Source organism: Chrysochloris asiatica, unplaced genomic scaffold (assembly GCF_000296735.1).
Source record: "Chrysochloris asiatica unplaced genomic scaffold, ChrAsi1.0 scaffold00037, whole genome shotgun sequence".
In the NCBI taxonomy this organism is placed as follows: Eukaryota; Metazoa; Chordata; class Mammalia; order Afrosoricida; family Chrysochloridae; genus Chrysochloris; species Chrysochloris asiatica.
The window spans coordinates 4,713,791-4,733,752 of record NW_006408555.1 but is presented as its reverse complement, the minus strand read 5'-3'; the positions used below and the strand labels follow the sequence as shown (position 1 = coordinate 4,733,752).

General features: G+C 48.1%; 1 protein-coding gene across 1 annotated transcript in view; it reads left to right on the top strand.

Annotated features, from left to right (window-relative positions):
* The window catches only part of ATP2C2 (ATPase, Ca++ transporting, type 2C, member 2), an 82,550-nt gene that overhangs the window by 39,220 nt on the left and 23,368 nt on the right, over nucleotides 1–19,962 (top strand). The window contains exons 5-8 of the mRNA XM_006860288.1: nucleotides 2,706–2,795; nucleotides 3,810–3,845; nucleotides 3,945–4,006; nucleotides 10,387–10,495. Of these exons, the coding sequence (XP_006860350.1) occupies nucleotides 2,706–2,795; nucleotides 3,810–3,845; nucleotides 3,945–4,006; nucleotides 10,387–10,495 (297 nt within the window). The remainder of the gene's footprint in view (nucleotides 1–2,705; nucleotides 2,796–3,809; nucleotides 3,846–3,944; nucleotides 4,007–10,386; nucleotides 10,496–19,962) is intronic.

Sequence of the window (19,962 nt, the reverse complement as noted above, 5' to 3'; positions counted from 1 at the left end):
TCTGTATTTCCAAGACAGATTTCTTCATTCTTCTTCTTGCAGTCCACGGTACATTCAATAGCTAACAACGTTAACCTTTATTAATAACATCTAAAAGGAGCTCTGGTAGCGTAGTGGTTACGAATCGGGCTGCGAACCTTAAGGTCAGCGGTTCGAAACTACCAGCCGCTCTGCGGGAGAAAGATGAGGCTTTCTACTCCTGTAAAGATTTACACCCTCGGAAACCCTGTACAGGGTCGCTATGGGTCGAAACCGACTTGACGGCACTTAACAACAACAATAACAATGCATTCTCTGGAGTCCTGGTGTGGTACTATAGGGTAAGCACTGCACTACTAATCTTGAGTCCTGGTGAGGCGCTGTGGGTTAATGCGCCAGACTGCAAGTTGTTTAAACTGCAAGGTCGGCGGTTCAAGTTCACCAGATGCTCCTTGGAAACCCTATACAGGGTCGCTATGGGTCAGAACTGACTTGAAGGCACTTAGTTCAAATCCATCAGTAGTTCCTTGGAAACCCTGTACAGGGTCACTATGACTCGGAACTGACTTGACAGCTCGTAAGAGGAAATGCATTCTCCATAGATTTCTCCAAGTGCTTCAGAGATGGCTTTTGTAGTTGGTTAGACTCTGAATTAAAGTGAATAAATCCCATCTACTGCCTCAGGATGATGTTCCCCTTTTAGGATTTTACTTTAAGCCCATTTTTAATCAGTGAATCATGCTCACATAAGGGCTTTCAGAGATCCGCAAAGTCAGCTGACAGTTCATTTAATGCTGAAGACATCACCTGTGTGGAGACGCATGGAGCTTAACTGCATGAGGTTTGTCTTGGAAACTTGGTGTCATCTGATGCAGGTTTCAGGGTTTTGTGTGTGTGACTTTTACAAACACAGTTCAGGAGGCTAGAAACCCAAATTCAGGGCTCTAGTTCTGGGGTGGGGTAGGCTTTCTCTGTCAGCTCCAGGGGAAGGTCATTGTCCCCTTCCAACATCTGTGGACACAGCACCCCTTGGAGACCTCCATATGCCTTGGCATCAGTCTTTCCTTGAGTCTCAGGGTTCTCAATGCAGGGGCTCCGGGTCCAAAAGACACACTCCGTTCCTGGCTCTTCTTTCTTGGTAATAGTGAGTTCCCTTGTGTCTCAAGTTCTTGTGGGAACGTCTTTCTGCAGGACTTGCCTTCAGTGTCTCTCAGATCTGTAGGCTCAACACTCAAGCTGACTTGGAGGTAGGATGACCTCCAACCTTGAAAAAAAAAAAAAAAAAGATGGATGGAGAAAGTTTCCCAGCGATGGGATTCAAGTGCCCTGAGATAGGGCACCTTCTGGACTTGGGGGCCCTCAGTCCCTCCATTTCACCAGTGTTTGTCTGGTGCCTTCCATAATCAGTCTTGTTGTTGCAGTGGGTACCAGTATCCAGCACGTGCCGGTCAATGGTGGCCACCGTACATTGAGGAAGCCCAAGCTAGAAGTGAGAAATGTGGACCAGGTTTCTCAATGAAGTAACGGTGGAGACAGAACTGGGACCTGGTTCTGATCCTGAGCTCTTGCTGGTCATGTCGGAGGGTCAGGCCCAGTTCTGGGTCCTGGGAAGTCTATAGACAGCAGGGCAAATGGGGGCTGTGCCCTCGGAAAGGTGGTGGTGGTACAGAATACAAAGTAACAACCTAAAAATGCAGTACCATCATGACAAGCAGTTGGCTAAGAAAGTGAGATGTCTTTGGGCTCCTCAGTCAGAGGACTCGGGTCAACTGCTCTGGCACCACAGTGAACACTGCCCCTCTGGTTCAATGGACAAAAGGCCAGCGACTCCAGGATGGCCTTAAATCTGTGGTGGGTACTACGCCTGCACAACATGGATTGGTTTCTGTTCATGAGCAGTGTAAATCGTGCTTTTGATCCTAGTTCCCTTTTTGCTTTGGCTGCTGGGAAGCTCATAGCCCAACAGGCATCCTTGTTTTTTTAACAGCCTTCATTTGCTGGCCCATGTTCTGACTCTCTCTGATCTGATCTTCGTTCCTCTCTCTGGTCCTTTCTTCATGAGTCTGTGGTTCCTTTCAGATGTGTGTCACGTGAGCCCCCGTGGAATCGATTGATGAAGTGTGAGGGGGCAGATACATAAAACAATAAATTAAAATTTCCAAGTAGTTTCTGGAGCAGCTGATCTCCAGAAGGGGCATCATTGGAGCCCCAGGAGGCTGTTTGCATGAGCAGGGTAGTGCCCGAGGGTGGACATTGGGGACTTGCAGGGTAGAGGGTCATGAAGTTGTAGTGGTAAGAGACCAGTAATTCACTACCAAACAGAAGCTGGTGTGCTTATGGAGGTCTGTTTCTGGGGTGGTTTCACTGGGACCCCGGGGAAGTCGATGAAACTGCAGAGTGGAGATTTCAGCCTGAGGAGAACCACGTTATAGCTGTCTTGTTCCTCCTTGGCCCTCGGACACGCTAGTGTTGGCCTGGAAGACTGGCCTTGAATGAATGACTGGTTCTCACAACATGTACGAAAATCAAACCTGTTCCTGTCCCATCAACTCCAACTCCTGCCGACCCACTTGTATAGATAAGAACTCTTCCATGGGATCGTCCAGGCCCGTCTGTGAGGTCCCTTTGGATGGGTCGGGACCAACAAACTCTCAGCGAGCATCTGAACACCCGTAGCAGACTAACAGAAAACACCCCACCCCATCCAGTCTATTTTCATTTTCCAGTTTAAGAGTCCCCTGATCCTGCTGCTGCTGGGCTCGGCCCTGGTGAGCGTGCTCATTAAGGAGTATGAAGATGCCGTCAGCATCACCATGGTGAGTGTGCTCACGGGGACTTTTCTTGTGCAAGAGAAAAAGCTGGTCTTTACTGTGCAAGGAGAACTTGCTGAAGGAAAAAAAAAATGAATGTATGAATGTGTGTAGATACTTGTGTGTATTTGTATACTCACACACACAAGGGGACTTCAAAATATTTGTGTAAGAATTCCATTATCTTATAATTTCATGTTCGGTGACTTTTGAATTCTCCTTATATATGTGTGTGTGGATCTTCCCCCAACCCCAGCCCTTGGGATTTTTCTATTTATCTACAGATTAGAAAGGAAAACAAATCCAGTTTCTTCCTTCCCTATTCTGGAGGTCTCCTGGCTTTCCCAGCCCCCGCCCCCTTGCTCAGGTACCCTGGTAGCACTGTGAGTTAAGCATTGGGCTGCTAACCACAAGGTCGGTGGTTCAAACCTGCCAGCCACTCCACAGGAGAAAGCTGAGGCTGCCTTCTCGCATAGAGACTGACCACCTCGGAAACCCAGTACAGGGTTGCTCTGAGTCACAGCTGATGGCGGTGGGTCTTGTCCTGTTTTCTTTTGCTAAGTCTAGGTTGTTGTCACAGTTTGTTGTTGGAACACTCTGTAGTCAGCTCCTTCCCGGATTCCACTTCCTGGCCCCTCATCCACTCCCTAGAAAGCTGTCTCTTGATGGGTGTTGTTCGCATCTCTTCCTGTTGAAGTGAGGTTGAATCCCACTCCCCTCTTGATAACATTGGGCTCAGGGCCACACCTGCGGGCCTATGACAGCGACATTGTTGAATGAAAAGGGCAGTGGTTTTTAAAAACACAGCCACATACTCTATGAGCCCACGCTATCTGTACGTGTGTGCTGACAGAAATCGAGAAAGCTACCCACACACGGGAGCCTCTGGGTGGCTGAGTCGAGGGTGACGGCCTGTTTTCTATCATTCGTACAAGAAGATGGGAAGTGGCCCTCCCCCGCTTCTCCGCGTTGGACGCTGGACTAACACCGGGTGCTAACGCTCTGCCCCTTGCTCCCCAGGCCGTGCTGATTGTGGTCACCGTGGCCTTCATCCAGGTGTGTACCTCCTAGGTCCAGGCTGGGTGACTGGGCATGATGGGAGCTGTGCAGAGGGCCTGCCCTCTTGAACAACTCGTCTCATGTGCTTCTTACCAGGAATACAGATCGGAGAAGTCCTTGGAAGAGCTGACCAAGCTGGTTCCCCCAGAATGCAACTGGTAATTCAGCACCCCGGGGAGCAGGAGGGCTGGAGAGTTTGGTCAGGAGAACCTACAGGTGGATTGCTGTGTGTCTTTGGGCATGGCACTCGACCTTTCTGGGCCTCACCTCTACCCTTACTGTCTGCATCAGGATACCTAACCCAGGGGCCCCAGTCCGGTAGGATGGCTTTGGGAAGGGATGGTACAGAAGGCCTTGAATTGTGTGTAAAGCTGTGGCCATTTTTCTCTGGGGATAGGACTCAGAATTTTTATCGGGTCCTCAAAGGGTGGGCTCAGATAAGGTTAACTTGGCTTTAGGAAATGTCACAGTCCTGTGTTGAAGAGTAGGATGCCACAAACAAAGGAGGTCTGGGCATTTGAAAGCAGTTTAGTGCCTCTTTCCCACTTGGATAGGCCTGTTGAACTTTGCCATGACAACTCTTACCCAAGATGTTTAAAGAAGAAAGAGACAAAGACAAGTTAAGCTGTCCACCAGGACTTCACAGGCATGTTTGTGTCTAGATTGCAGTGCAGTAAAACTTTCTGGAAATGTTCTGTGTTGGGGACCATCCATGATGGTGTCTTCTAGTTACATGTGGCCATTGAGGACTCAAAATGTGGCTCGTGCATTGAGTTATTAAAGCAGTTCTACCCTGGCCTTTAAGGAGCTCTGGTAGCATAGTGGTTATGAATTGGGCTGTGAACTGCAAGGTCAGCAGTTCGAAACTACCAGCTGTTCTGTGGGAGAAAGATGAGGCTTTCTGCTCCCGTAAAGATTTACAGCCTCGGAAACCCTGTTCAGGGTCGTTATGGGTCAGAACCGACTCGATGGCACTTAACAATAACAACCCTGGCCTTTAGGGTCACATTGAGTCAGAATTTGCTCAAGGGCAAGGGGGGGTGGTGGTGGCTGGATAAAGGAAACCAGAAGACACAGAAGGGAAAATGCTATACCCCTGGAATCTTCCACATCAGTTCTGTGATAGCAGTAATCCCTAAGTTTGTGTTGTTTGTAAGACATGAAATGTTTTTTAGAGTTTGAAGTCTCCTCCCTCTCCCTTTCCAAGCTGAGCCAGGATGGAGCATGAATTTAAGCTTTTTCACATTAGCCTGTTCCTGACATGGGAACAGAGTTGATGGGAGAAGCTGAGATAGACTCAGGGATGCCTCCAGATGGCCAAGACCCTGTGCACAGCCCTTTGGGCTAGGCTAAGTCCAGCATGTACTTGATCTCATTTAATTCCCACCTTAGCCCTGCAAGGAGACCACTGTTAGTCACTTCTGTGGAGGACCAAAACCTGAGCATGCAGCTCCGAGGCCCAAGGAGGGGAAGGCAGCCAGGAAACCGGCTTTTAGACAGTTTTGGGGTATCCCAGATTTCTCTTCCTCCCAGATATTTGACATTCTAAGTCAGGGACATGGATTTAAAATGTGCCAAGTGTGATTCTAAAAAGATCCCAAAGTCAGGGCCTGATGGAGGAGCCCAGGGGAGAGGGCATCCCAGGGAGGGCCAATATCAGGGCCTTCTTGCTCATGGAGCCTCTTTATAAATGGTGGGGCTGCTTCGTGTTGAGTCAGGGGGTCCTAAACTCATCGGCATGTTCTCCAAACTGTCTCTGACTCAGACTGGCTGGTGTGTGCGGATGTTGTTACTGCTGCTGCTCAGTGTTGTGGAGTCGGTTCCAACTCATAACAACCATGTTCAGGTTTCGGAGGTTGTACATCTTTGTGTGTAGAAGAATTGATGTATTTGAGTTATGGTGTTGAAGGAGAATACTGAAAGTGCCATGGGCTGCCAAAAGAACCAATAGATCTGTGTTGGAAGAAGTGAAGCCAGAGTGCTCCTCGGAGGCCAGGATGGCCAAACTTTGTCATACTTTGGACATATTGTCAGAAGGGACCAGTCACTGGAGAAGGATATCATGTTTGGTAAGGTGGAGGGTCAGAGAGAAAGAGGAAGACTCCCAGTGAGATGGATTGGCCAAGTGGCAGCATCAATGGACTCAAGCGTGGCAACAGTAGTGAGGTTGGCCCAGAATCGGGCAGTGTTTCGTTCAGCTGTGCATAAGGTCGCTATGAGTCGGTACTGACTCCATGACACCTAACAACAACAACAATTTTGTGGGAGCTATCAAAGCCTCATCTTTTTCCCATGGTGACTGGTGGGCTCGAACTGACAACCTTGTGGTTCATACCACACTCCCATGTTTCCATGTTGGTGGTATATAGTTCACAAATCCTAAATGTTATCCTCCTTCTGACAGTGAGGCCCATGAAGCCCACTGAGCTCTCCCTGGATGGCTCACAGTACCTCACCTGTCTGGACATGAAACACCACCAAACTTAAAGCAGTTCTCTCTTCTTCCAAATTAGAGAAGTTTGGCCCACTTGAGCGAGCAACCTTTGGGGGATTTACGCCTGTGTGATGTACTGCTTTCCAGGAGCACTGTACTAGTCAAATGGATACTTAAATGACTTTCTTATATCACAATACAGATTGGAGACTGTTCAAAAAGTTGACTGCTGCAGGCAGTCCCCGGTTTATGAACACCCGAGTTACAGACACCTCCTCACCCACACAGTGCCGTCGGGTCGATTCCAACACTGTAGGGCAGAGCAGAACTGGCCACAGTGTTTCCGAGGCTGTCACCTTTACAGAAGCAGACTGCCTCCTCTTCCTCCCGTGGAGCAACTGGTGGGCTCAAACCACCAACGTTCTGGGTGTAACTTGTCGTAATACCCAGCCGTTTTAGGGCTCAGTTCTAGAAGTTCTAAAGTGTGCAGACTGTCATGTGGTAACTCCAGCAGTTAGGACCAAGAGGCCTTCCACACCCGGGGACTTCACTCAGGTCCTTGAGGAACCCAGCCTGCTCCCAAGGAACCACCCTCCCCCTCCCCAGGAGTACAGACCACCCTTTCAGAGCCCAAGTCACCCATCTTCAAGGAATCTAGCCCGGGCCTGGTCCCTGGAAACCATTGCTATGTTTTCTGCCCCCATAGATTTGTGTTTTCCAAATCGACATGTAAATGGAATTGTGTACAGTAAGGCTTTTTAAAATCATCCATCAAAGGCTCATTTGCAGTAAGACCATGCAATTGAAATGTAGGAAAACTTACCCAGGAATTAGGAATATATTTGCATTCAGTTTCACTGACTTCTAGAAACATCGAAATGTCCCATTGATACGAAGTCTTTTCAGGCTAGTGTCTTTCTTGGATACATGTTGCTGCTGAAAATACAATCATGGAAACATCCCATGAGCTCATGGGGTATATAACCGCCTTTAGAAGGGGTTAAGCTAGAAGACAAGCCTGATTTCTGAAGGGTGGTTCTTGAGGAAGAACCTTAGCATATATGTAGGGACTTCAAAAAGTGTGTGGAAAGATAGAATGAAAAGATAATGGATTTTTTTCCACAAACCTTTTGATGTCCCCTCGCATTTGGCCATGTACAGTTCAAGTGATTCATGGGGCAAAAGGAGTTATCTGTCCTGGATTCAGCAGTCAAGGGTGTGTGTGTGTATGGTATATGTATATTCAGGTCCCTAATACAAGACAAGGGGCTCGTAGCATAGTGGTTACGAGTTGGGCTTCTAGCCTCAAGGTCGGCAGTTCGAAACTACCAGCGGTCCCGTGGGAGAAAGATGAGGCGTTCTGCTCCCATAAAGATTTACAGCCTCGGAAACCTTATGCAGGGTCACTATGAGTCAGACATGACTCCACGGTACTTAACAACAACTATACAAGACAGATAAGGATGAACAACCAAACAAAACAAGCCCATAGAGGACTTAGATCTCCAGATCTTTCTTCTGAAGCACCTCTGGGTAAACTTGAACCACGAGCCTTTCAGTTAATGAGCATGCTGACTGTACCACGCAGAGAATTCAGGTGAGCTGTGGGCGTTGCTGCTGCTGTATGCCATCAAGTCGGTTCTAACTCATGGTGACCCTGTATGGAGTTTCTAAAACTGTAAATCTTCATGGGAGCTGAAAGCCTTATCTGTTTCCTGTGGAGCGGCTGGTGGATTTGAACTGCTGACATTGCAATTAACAGCCCAATGTGCTACCAGGACTGGACAAAGGCTTGGAGCAAACCAGGTGTGTGGTGTGTGATGTAATCTTAGAGCAAGAGGAATCTTAAATGATTCATGTGGCCAGATGATAGGATCCTAAGTGTAAATATCAGGTCTCAGCCTTCCAAGTGGAGAGTGTGCATTATTGATATCCCCAGAAATTCCTGCTGAGAGGCCGTTGTGTTTTTGAAAATGGCAGGGCAGGGGAGACCACCTGCTCTCCTGAGGGGAGGGGTGGGGCGGTGGAAAGAGCAGCTGCATGCAGACCCTTCCTGCATCCCCTCCACCCTTTGCACAATCAGCAAATATTTTCTGAACACCTGTTATGTGCCTGGGGAAACGGCTTACACTGAGGGCCCAGTGGCACTGTCTGAGGCTCCCATCCTTACATTAGGGGAAGCAGGTGATAAGCAAGTTGAGGAATGAAGTGTTTCCAGAACACAGCATGTGTATTAAAGCTAACACCCCAAACCTAGAAATCCAAACAAATTCTCCAGAAAGCTAACTGTGACAAGTGAAGCGAGGGCAACCTTAGGCTGGGAGTGCCCAAGTCTCCTCGGGCCTCCATCCCGAGCTACCACAGGCTTTATGGAACACAGATGTACTCCCTTACAGCTCTGGAGTCTAGACGCCCAAATACAGGGTCTGCACTGTGTTGATTCCCTCGGCTGGGAACAGGAGGACACTTTGGGGAGGAGCTGAGCTGTAGCCAGAACACCTATGTCTGCTGGCCACTGGCCCTGCTTGATGTTCCTCCTTGTAGCTGGGTCCTCACATGGCGTACCCCTCACTTGTGAATGTGCCCATGTGAACCTCTGTGCATGTATACATGTGTATGTGCATGTTTTGGGGTGCACATGGATGTGTATATACACATGTGTAAGTGCACATGTTGGGTGTGATGTGAGCATGTGTGTGTGTCGTGTACTGGAATGTGTGTGGGTACATGTCAGTGGGTACTAGGGTGTGTGTACACATGTGTAGGTGTGTGTCCATGTGTACTGGGATGTGTGAATGTGTGTGGGTGCCTATGGAAGGAAGTGTGTGCATGTTGGGATGTGATGGGTAGGTACGTATGCATTGCTATGCACATGTGCATGTGAATATGTGCATGTGTGTACGTGTGCACACATGTGGTCGTGTGCAGGTATATGTGGGGATGTGAGAGTAAGGGCTCCCATCTCACGGACCACTGTTGTACATGAGGTCCATTCCTAAGCCAGTGTCAGACAGGACATGGGGCCCACTGATGTCTTTGTAATCAGCCCCACCCCCTAAAGATCCCACTGTGTAACAAAACGACAGAGGGGAGGCTGTGTGTGTCCCCACTTGTAAGCACTGCAGACAGCCTGAGACTAGAAAGCTGGTGTGTTCCGGGGCTGGTGGAGTGACGGGGGAGGAGGCTTTGATTCCCAGGGTAGTGGGGGACCTTGGAGGTTTGGAGCAGGAGGCTGTGTATCTAAAAGGCTCTCCTGCTGCTCCCACAAGGATGAATGGAAGGAGTTTGGGGGTCGGGTCCCGCCCAGGCCAGTGCACCACAGCACATTGTTGTCTAGTGGCCGACGGACTTACGGACACTAGTCCCAGATGTCCCTCCCAGCTCTGAGGAGCTCCTGAGTGGTGTATGCTCCGGCAGTGGCATAATGAAGGCCTCTGTAGAAAAGGTCTTCAACACCCGCAGGAGGCTTTTGAAAGTCTTCCCCAGACCCAGCCTTGTTTCTATACCAAGTGAACAGCAAAAAAACCCAACAAACAAAACCTGGTCGCTGTCGAGTTGATTCCTACTCACAGTGACCCGTGAGTGTCCGAGTAGAATTGCGCTCTGTTGGTTTGTGAAGCGGTGACATTTCAGAAGTAGATTGTCAGACCTTTCTTTTGAGGTGTGTCTGGTAGCCACGTGCTTTACCATTTCTAGGCCAGGATGCCCTGAGTAAATCGCTGCTGTTCGGTACTGTCAAGCTGATTCGGACCCATGGGACTCTGTAGGACAAGGTAGAATGGTCCTGTAGCATTTCCTGGGCAGTAGTCTTCATGGAAGCAGATCGCTTCATCTTTTCTTCCTCAGAGTCACTGGTGGGCTTGAACCGCTGGTATTTAGTTTTAGCAGCTGAGAGTTTAGCCACATTTTGCAGAAGACATGCCAGGGTTTCCCGAAGTCACCCATCTCCCCAAAAGTCTTAGTGTACATGAAGTACGATGACAAAACCCACACAGGCAGCAAAGCGTATCCATTACTGGGGAAAATGAAGCATGTTCTGTTACCTTGCTCAGGTCTGTCCATGTGCACAGATGGGGTTTCTGCTTTTTTCTGTCTCAAATACAGCATCAGAGAAGGAAGACTTCAGCACCTGCTGGCGCGGGACCTGGTCCCAGGAGACATCGTGTCCCTGTCCATCGGAGACCGCATCCCGGCAGACATCCGCCTCACTGAGGTGAGTGCCCCCAAACCTCGTCCACAGGACACCCAGACCTGGAGTTCAGCTAGTGGACACGTCTCACGATGCCACTTCTTCTACCTCACACAAGCACACACACAGACGGATATATGCATACACACACATACATGTATGTACACACACATGCACAAACAGACATGCAAAAGATACCATCAACTCATCTCTGATTCATGCTGTCCCAATATGTGTCAGAGTATAACTGCTCCACAGGGAATTTGGTGGCTAATTTTTCAGAAGTAGATGGCCAGGTCTTTCTTCCAAGGTGCCTTTGGTGAACTCAAATCACCCGCATTTTGGTTCACCACATGCCGGGACATCCATCAGTCCTCTTCCATCAACTCTTCATCCCCATTCTCAGTTTAAGCTCTCTCTGCTTGTGATTTTCTAGTTCATTGTAGTCAGCAGTAGCAGATTACACCAGAGTGGGGGTGGGTAATGGGACCAGAGTGGCTTCTAGAAGCAGGCATGCTTATGTCAGAAAGAAGTGTCATCGGTCTGCTCAGTGAGGAGGAGAGAGACAGAAGAGAATCAATGATGATGACGGTGACATCACCAGAGAACTATGGTTCTCTCTCTGTCCAGAGAAAAGAAAGGCAGTGAAAATGGAAACTTCTTGGAAACAGTCAGTTCACTGGGTGAGTGGACTAGATGGTGCGTCACTATCATGACCAACTGCTCTGAAACTGATCACATGAGACGAGGAGAAGATGTGGAAGAAAATTAAACACAGACTCATAAAAAAGATCAGGGTCTTGGTCAGAGAGACACTAGTGGAACCCCAAGACTAGTGGAACCTCAAGACGATGGCCTGTGGTCATAGTCGTCCGTCAGGTCTAGAACGGAACTTGCATCCTGGGCTCAGTCTTTAGCCAAGCAGTTGATAGATACATTGGGCTGGGGGAAAACAACCATTTGAGCTCAGAAGGGCAGCATTTTCCTAAGGACAAAATTCAGAAGGGTAGGGAAAGGAGGAGGAATTGAAGCAAGAATCACAGGAAGTGGGATGACAGAGGTTACGTGGAGGAGGCAGCAATCATTGAGATAAGCCAAGCGTATGATTTGTTGAACGTAAAACCGAGAATCTGCTCTTCAAACCTTCACTTAATTCACAATCTACAGTTAAAATAAGCAACACGAAGAAAAACACACTCACACACAAATCCTAAAAAAACAGCGCCCACTTTTCTAATACGTCATTTTTGGGCGTTGGGTCTTGGGCAGACGATCCCTTAATTGTGGGGTGCTAGTGTGTCTTGGCTTCCAAGAACAATGACTTAGGCTCTTTGAGGTCATCCTGGATAAGTAAAGTTTCGAGTAGACTGGGCTTCTTCCAGGGATATACATATGGAGACCTTCCAGGAATTGTCGATGGTGTGCTGGTTGCCTGTGGCCTCAATGTGGCTACTGGGAGCTGAGCGAATGAGGGGCAGTGGGTTGGGGCTGAGGTCCTGGCTTGCCTTCTGTGGAAGTCCTCAGCCATCTGTAGAGGCAGGAGGCAAAGTGTCGCCTCGTGTGGCTCCTTTGCCTGACTTTCAGACTTCTCCATAGGCTGGGACCAGGGTGTCCAGGTGACCTGAGGTGCTCGATCTCTGATTCTGGCCAAAGCAGGCTGGGGGAGAGGGCATTGTGGGGTGTCCCTACTTACCTGCTGAACTCTGTCCTGATCTACTCCTGAAACTCTGAATCCCTTGAGTCAGTTTAGATGGCTTTGTGAAGCAGTCATGTTGTACTTGTGCATTACAGAGGCTAATGCTCAGAGAGGCTCAGCAATTTGCCCATTATGCACAGCCTTCAAATGTTAAGTGTGCTATCCACCGAGTCGGTTCTGACTCATAGTAGTAGTTATGTGCCGTGGAGTCAATTCCGACTCACAGCGACCCTGCACAGGGTTTCCGAGACTGTAAATCTTTACGGGAGCAGAAAGCATCATCTTTCTCCTGCGGAACAGCTGGTAGTTTTGAACTGCTGACCGTGAGAGTAGCAGCCCAATCCGTAACCACTACGCTACCAGAGCTCCTTAGACACTGGAAAATAAAAAATTATTCAGGTCAAGCAGCAGGTTACGTCCCAGGAATTGGAGGTCAGAGGATGAGTCAGGTGTGGGATCAAGAGACACTAAATAGAGCTGGGACTTGAACCTAGGTCTGTGCGATTCCAAATCCTGTCCACCATGGGACTGTGGAGGGGGATGGGATGTCCTCAGCTGCTATACCAGAAGGCAGGGTGGTAGACCCCTCGCAGATACCATTCTTGAACCCTGAATTGAGAACCGGGGTGCCGTGGACAGGGATCCAACTCACACCCCTTTAAGTGACAGCTGGATCCAGGGCCTCAGATAGACACAATCCCTTCTCCTCCACTTCTCTTCTTTTCTTCATCTCCCTTCTGCTTCTGAGTCTTGGCTGGCCCCACAAACCCCTCCTCTGATGGATTTCCCCAGAACTGTCCCCACCGTGGACTCAGATCCTCCCCCACAATAGCAGATAGACGAGTCCCAGGGAAGGCCTCTGATGGGCCTCGTCACGTGGCCAGCGAGGTGACTCAAAGGAAGGGGTACAACAAACATGGTCACCAGGAGATGTTTTTGTGAGCTAGGGGCTCACATCCACTCATGTTATCCTGATTTGACTAAGTGAGGCGCGTTCCAGAATGGTCCCCAGTGATAGTATCTCAACAGCATCCTACGATGACTCTTCCTTCACTCGCCTTTTATTTACTGAGCATCTGCTACAGGCCAGACACTGACCGTGTTGTCGTGGAGAAAATGCACCAACTTGTCCTCACTGAGTTCACACCCCAGTTCTTCAGCATACTGGGAAGCAGCATCGTGGGCGAGTTGGGGAGATTCTTGCTCAGTGGACATTCCTTGTTGCTGACTCGGGTGCCAGCCACAGAAGGGCAAGGACAAAATCTGGGCACACCCACTGAGGGTCTGCATTAGCTAAGCACCAGAAGTCACCCAGGGTTAGTGTCATTGGAAAAGGATATACTTCACAGACTTCTGGGGACAATGCAGAAGTAGGGGCTCAACTGAAACACTGAGGAACAAACCGTATAACAGAGCTGGTCTCCAGTGCCACCATTTCTGGTGTTCCCCAAAACAGGTCCCTTACAGCCCACCTCCTCATACACGAGCATCCGGCGTCTACTTCCAGCTGACCCAGTCCTACCTGCAGGGACAGCTGGGAGAGCCAAGATGATACTTACAGGTGTCTTTGGGGAGGTGGGCTCTGCCTTACAGTGTGTGAGTGAGTGAGTGAGTGAGTGAGAGTGTGTGTGTGTGTGAGAGACAGAGACAGAGAGAGACAGAGAAAGAGAGACAGAGACAGAGATTCCCAGGTAGGGAAGCGCCATCCTGTGCAGCCGTGGAGGAGGACTAAACATCCACAGCAGATGCTGTTGTAGTGGGGAAGAGACCGCTTGCAGGACACTCTGAGGCTGGTTTGCCCTGTTTGAGTCCTGGGTTTAGAGCACACAAGCTGTGTGACCCTAAGCAAGTCCCTTAACCTCTCTGTGCCTCAGTTAATGAGCTGATAATGCTTCCTGGGAGGATTGTAAGGATAGAACTGTGTAATACAAGTGCCTGGAGCAGCGTCTGGCAGCACTGAGTAATGGCCAACTTGCTTGATTGTCGTGGTTGAAGATGAGTCAGTGGTCAGAAAGTACTAGGTTTCGAGTTCTGGCTCTGGGAAAAGGATTTTACAGTTTCTGTAACAGGGAGTGCATCCATGTCTATCTCGTGGGGTTGTCATAATGTATGAAGTCAGCCCTTGTCAGTGGGGTGGGGAGCAGTCCCTGAATATCAGCAATTGATTTGATTTTTCAATCAGTTACTTATCTCCACCACAGTACTTTGAAACTGGCCCTCCTATTTCCTGGGGGTGATTTGAAACACCAGGCAGCCTTCAATAGCTTTGTTTATTCACCTTGGGTACTGGCTGCTGACCTCTGGAAACCTTTCCATGTGCTTGGAAACCCTTGAGGTTCAGGAAGCAGCCTGTGTAAGAAAGTTCTTCAAATAAGTGTCCCCAAAGAATAGCCCTTTATGCACAGTGGGCGTGCAGGCCACAAAACAGGACTTTCTATCCTGAGCTGGAGACAAAGGCACAGCCCCCAGAGTAATCTGATGACCTGGTTCAACCTGTGGGGCAAGGTCAGCACCCCTCATTCTCCTCCTTTCCATTTCTAAATTGGACTCCAAGTCCCTCAGGACTGTATGCTGGGAGAGTTAGCACAGCTCTGTGTCTGCTGACAGGAAGTGACCCCGAGTTCAGTAGTGTGCCCTGTCTTCAGGCCTGGCCCCCAACTCTGTTTTTGGTCTGCCCATGTCCTCCCCTGAGCCCTCCTCTTCCTCCCTCAGCACGGTGCTCTGGAGTCGTCCAAAGCCGAGCTCTTTCCCTTGTTCCCCAGCAGGTCTGCCTCCTACCTCTCTTTGTTTCGCTCACAGGAAGAGAAGGAATCTTTTTCTCAGTTTATTGCATCTTCACTCACCTGTTGGATAAGAAAGACCCCATCTCATCTCTCAGCAACCTTAGAAAGGTACCCACCCCTCCTGTTGCTTTCCAGTCAATTCTGATCCATAGTGAACGTCTTGGTAGTTGTTAGGGTCCCTCTCATAGGGACACTATGCACAAAAGAACAAAACACTGCCCAGTCATGTACCATCCTCACAATTGTTGTTGTGCCTGATCCATTGCTGTTGCAACTGTGTTAGCCCATCTTGTTGGGGGTCTTCTTTTCGTTGATCCTCCACTTCACCAACCATGACATCCTTCTCTAGGGATTAATCCCTCCTGACAACACACCCAAAGAACAAGAGATAATGATAATGTCTGGAAATTTCCTTTGTAAGGAGCATTTTGGCTGTACTTTCTCCAACACAGATTTGTTTGTTCTTCGTGCGCTTAGAATATTCGCCAGTGCCAAAATTCAGATACATCGATTCTCTATGGTCTTCCTTATTTATTGTCCAACTTTTACACACGTGTTGTTGTTATTAAATTCCATTGAGTTGGTTCTGACCCATAGCGACCCTGTAGAGGGTTTCCAAGGAGCGACTGGTGAGCTTGAACCACCAACCTTGCAGTTCAAACTGACTTGGCAGTCTAGCGCATTAACCCACAGCGCCACAGGAGGGCTCCACACACGTATTTCTTTAAGTGCCCTTGAGTCGATTCTGACACACGTATTAGGTGGTTGAAAATACCATGGCGTGGGTCAGGTGCACCTTAGTCCTCAAAGTGACTTGTTGCTTTTGAATACTTTAAAAAGGTCTTGTGCAGCAGATTTGCCTAATGCAATACGTTGTTTGATTTCTTGACTGCTGTTTCCATGAGTGTTGATTGTAGACTTAAGCAAAACGAAGTCTGGGACAACTTCAATCTTTTCTCTGTGTATCATAATGTTATTTAATTCAGTGGTGAGGATTATTTATTTTCTTTACATTGAGGTGGAATTCATACTGAAAGCTGTAGTCTTTGATCTTTATCAGTAGGTATTTCAAGTCCTCTTCACTTCCAGCAAGCTAGGTTATGATATCTGCATATTGTAGATTGTTAATGAGTCTTCCTTCAATGCTGATGCCATGTTCTTCTTCACATAATCCAGCTTCTCACATGATTCACTCAGCATACAGATAGAATAAGTATGGTGAAAGAATGAAACCCTGGTGCACACCCTTGATATCAAACTATTTGCAACCCCTTTGTTCTGTTAAGGACTGCCTCTTGGTCTACGTATGGGCTCCTCACGAGCACAATTAAGTTGTCTGGAATACTACCCATTCTTTGCAATCTTATCAGTAATTTGCTATGATTCACACAGTTAAAGGCCTTTGTATAGTCCGTAAAGCTCAACTAAACATCTTTCTGGTGGTCTCCATTTTCATTCAAGATCTCTCTAAGCTCAGTCATTTCACATGCCTTGCTCTACATCCTCTTCTGAATCTTGAATTTCTGGCAGCTACTGTTAATGGTACTGCTTCAACTGCTTTTTAAAATGATCTTCACATTTTTCTAGCGTGTGATATTAATGATCCTGTTTAATGGTTTACATATTCTATTGCATCACTTTTGTTTGAATTGGACATAAATATGGATCGCTTCCAATCAGTTGGCCACATAACTGTCTTCCAAGTTTCTTGGTATAGACAAGTCAGCACCTCCAGTCTTGCATCAGTTTGTTGAAAATATTTCAATTTGTATTCCACTAATTTTTGCAGCCTGGTTTTTCGCAATGCCTCCCGTGTGCTTTGGACTTCTACCTTCAATACTGTTGGTTCTCTTGAAATGGTTGAACATCAGCCAACTCTACTTGGTACAGTGACTTTGTACATTTCTTACATCTTCTTGTGATGCTACCCATGTCGTTCGGTATTTTGCTTCACTATTGTAACTCGAGGCTTGAATTTTTTTTCTTTAGTCCTTTCAGCTTGAGAAATGCTTCAGAAGTCATAATGGGGATACAGAAGGTCCCCATCCAACCGTGAGGATGAATATCATAATACCTTTCATCATGATGGTCACGTATGTGTGCTTGTTAGATTCCAGACAACCAGAACCAGAGCTGCTTGTGGACAGAATGCTGTAGAAAGCATGGAGTGTTTTCTATCATAGTGCCTCCATCTCCCCTTCCAGTGCCTGATTCTGCTAGCTTGTCTCTAGTTTCTGCCCATTCTTGCCATGTCTTCACTCTGGAATTATACTTTGCTGTCCTCTCCACCCCTCACTAAGACCACACTGTGCCTCACTTCCCACGGAACTGCCCTGCCTCCCCAGAATCCAACACAGTCTTGTCCATCTCCCCTATGTGCATGCCGCCTTAAACTCCCTCCTAAGCCTTTTATTCTTTTTGGCTTAACTTTGCATTGTGGCTTGGCTGAAAGTGTAAAGAGTAAATTTGCTTCCCGTTCAACAATTTATGCAGTTTGCTTTGTGACCTTGGTTGCCATCCTTACAATTTAACAGCGCTCCTTCTGTTTTTTCCCTGGATTCCTTCCTTCCATCCTCTGGTCTTTTCTGCCACATCTTGTCTCCTGAATGCTATTTTTGAGCAAATGCTGCCCTGGTGGTCTCATAGACTTGATAGTTGTGAGGAGTGCTTTCCTCCCTGGAATTACTGTTCGGTTTATGGGCGCATCTATTGTTTGGCTGTAAGATGATCCCTGGGGAATAGGGTGTAAGTGGGTTGTTATCTTCCAGGCTTGGCAGGTGCTTACAGCCCAAAGTTCCACCAGTTTCTACTGGACCAATAAGTCTGGCCTTTTTTTGTTTTTTAAGATTTTGAATATTTTACATTTTTCTCCCATTCTGCCCAGGGCTTGCTATTCTCCCAATCAGAGTAATTGCTAGTGGCTATCAGGTACCATCTAGTTTTTCTGGTCTCTGGGTTGTGTAGGCAGATGTTCATGTGGCCCATTAACCCTTTGGACTCAATGTTTCCTTGAATCTTTGATTTTTCTCACTCTTCTTTGCTCATAGTAGATTCTGCCCAGACTTTACTGACTCTTAATTACTTGCAAGGAGTTCTGGTGTGGCGCTGTGGGTTAATGCTCCGGACTGCAAAGCCATTTGAACTGCAAGGTCAATGGTTCAAGCTCACCAGCTGCTCCTCGGAAACCCTACACAGGGTCGCTATGGGTCGGAACCGACTCGACGGCACTTCACAACAACAACAACAACAACAATTACTTTCAAATTCATCTCCGCATTGCTTCCCCTGGCAGTCAATACCATGCCCAGTTATGTCCCAACAACACCGTCCACAAATGTTCCAGTCATGCCGTTCTTCACCTGTGTCCTCAGGTGAATCCCCACCATCCTGTCTGCCTGCCTGAGCCCACTCCTCTTGGCTGACTTAAGTCCCGTCTTCCTTTCAGCACCCCTTAAAGGCGGGGGCAGCTCAGTTTCCTGCTTGTGACTTCAGCACCAGGATAGAGCCCAATCGCCCATCCACCTGCTACTCCAAAGTGGCGTATCAGTGACAGTGTGGGGCGGCTCCGCCCAGGGAGAAAAGAGATAGGTCTGGCAGCAACCCAGGGAGAAGATTCTGCCCGTTTTAGGTGGGTGGGATGGTAGGAAGGATCCCTGGTGGGACAGTGGTTAAATGCTTGGTGGCTAACAGAAAAGACCAGCGGTTTGAACACACCAGTTGTTCCATGGGAAAAGATGGGGTGGTCGGCTTCCGTAAAGTTGTGTGTCTTGGGAAATCCAATGGGATAGTTGTACCCTATCCTCTGTGGTCTCTGTGAGTGGGAATCTATGGCAGTAGGTTGGGTTTGGTTTGGAGTGATGGGAGAAGAGAGAAGAGAGCTCTACATCTTCCCACCTCCTCCCACCCAAAGTGCCCAACTGGCCACCTTTTCCCTCTCCAGAGAACTTACCAGACTCCATCACCTGAGGTCTGCTCACCCGTCAGGACCTTCTCTAGACCTTGTCCTCCAGGAGCCTCTCCTAGCTTCTAGCTTGTCCTCCCGACGCCCACTCTCCCAGTCCTATCTCACCTTCCCAATCCTCCAACTATTGATGGCATCAGAGCGTCATGTGGTTCTAAGTATGTCCCTCAAACTCAGACACTGGATGGGGCCCCTCATGGGCTTGAACTTTCGTACAACTGAGGAATTGAGCCAAGCGTTCAAGTTAACTACAACTTATTCAAACTGTTGTTGCTGCATGCTGCCCAGTGAGTTCTGACACATGGTCGTCATGTATGTACAGCAGAGGGCAGCATTGCCTAATTTTACTCCGTCTTGACAATTGTGTTCGAGCCCATTGCTGGCAGCCACTGTATCCATCCATCTCCTTGAGGGTCTTCCTCTGTTTTGTGATCCTCTGGTGTGGCGCTGTAGGATAAGTGCTGGGTTGCTAACCACGAGGTTGGTAGTTCAAACCCAGAAGCTGCTAATTGGAAACCCTATCTGAGGGTCAATGAGTTGGAACCGACTTGATGGCACTTAACAACTTGACCAACATGATGTGCATCTCTAGGGACTGATCCCTCATGATAACATTTCCAAAGTCCCTAAGACAAAGTCTCACCATCTTCCCTTCTAAGGAGCGTTCTGGTTGTATGTACGTCTTCCAAGACAGATTAGTTCTTTTGGTAGTCCACACTGAATATTCTTTACCAACATAACTCAAAGGCGTCAGTTCTTTGGTCTTCCTTTCTTTGTCAAATTTTGCATTTGTAGGATGCAATTGAAAGTACCATGGCTTGAGTCAGACATACCTTACTTCTCAAAGTGACTATTTTCTGACTATTGTCCAAGTCTTATTTTTACGATATTCCATTTAGACCATGTTTTCTGGAAATGAATTATCAGCTTGTTACAGGGATGTGGCTCCACTTTGCACAGCCCAGGATGCATGGGATCAGCAGCCTGTGTGACTGGCTAACATGGTTTTAATACTTCTTTTCACTGTGGGTTCTAAACAGCCTCATAATAC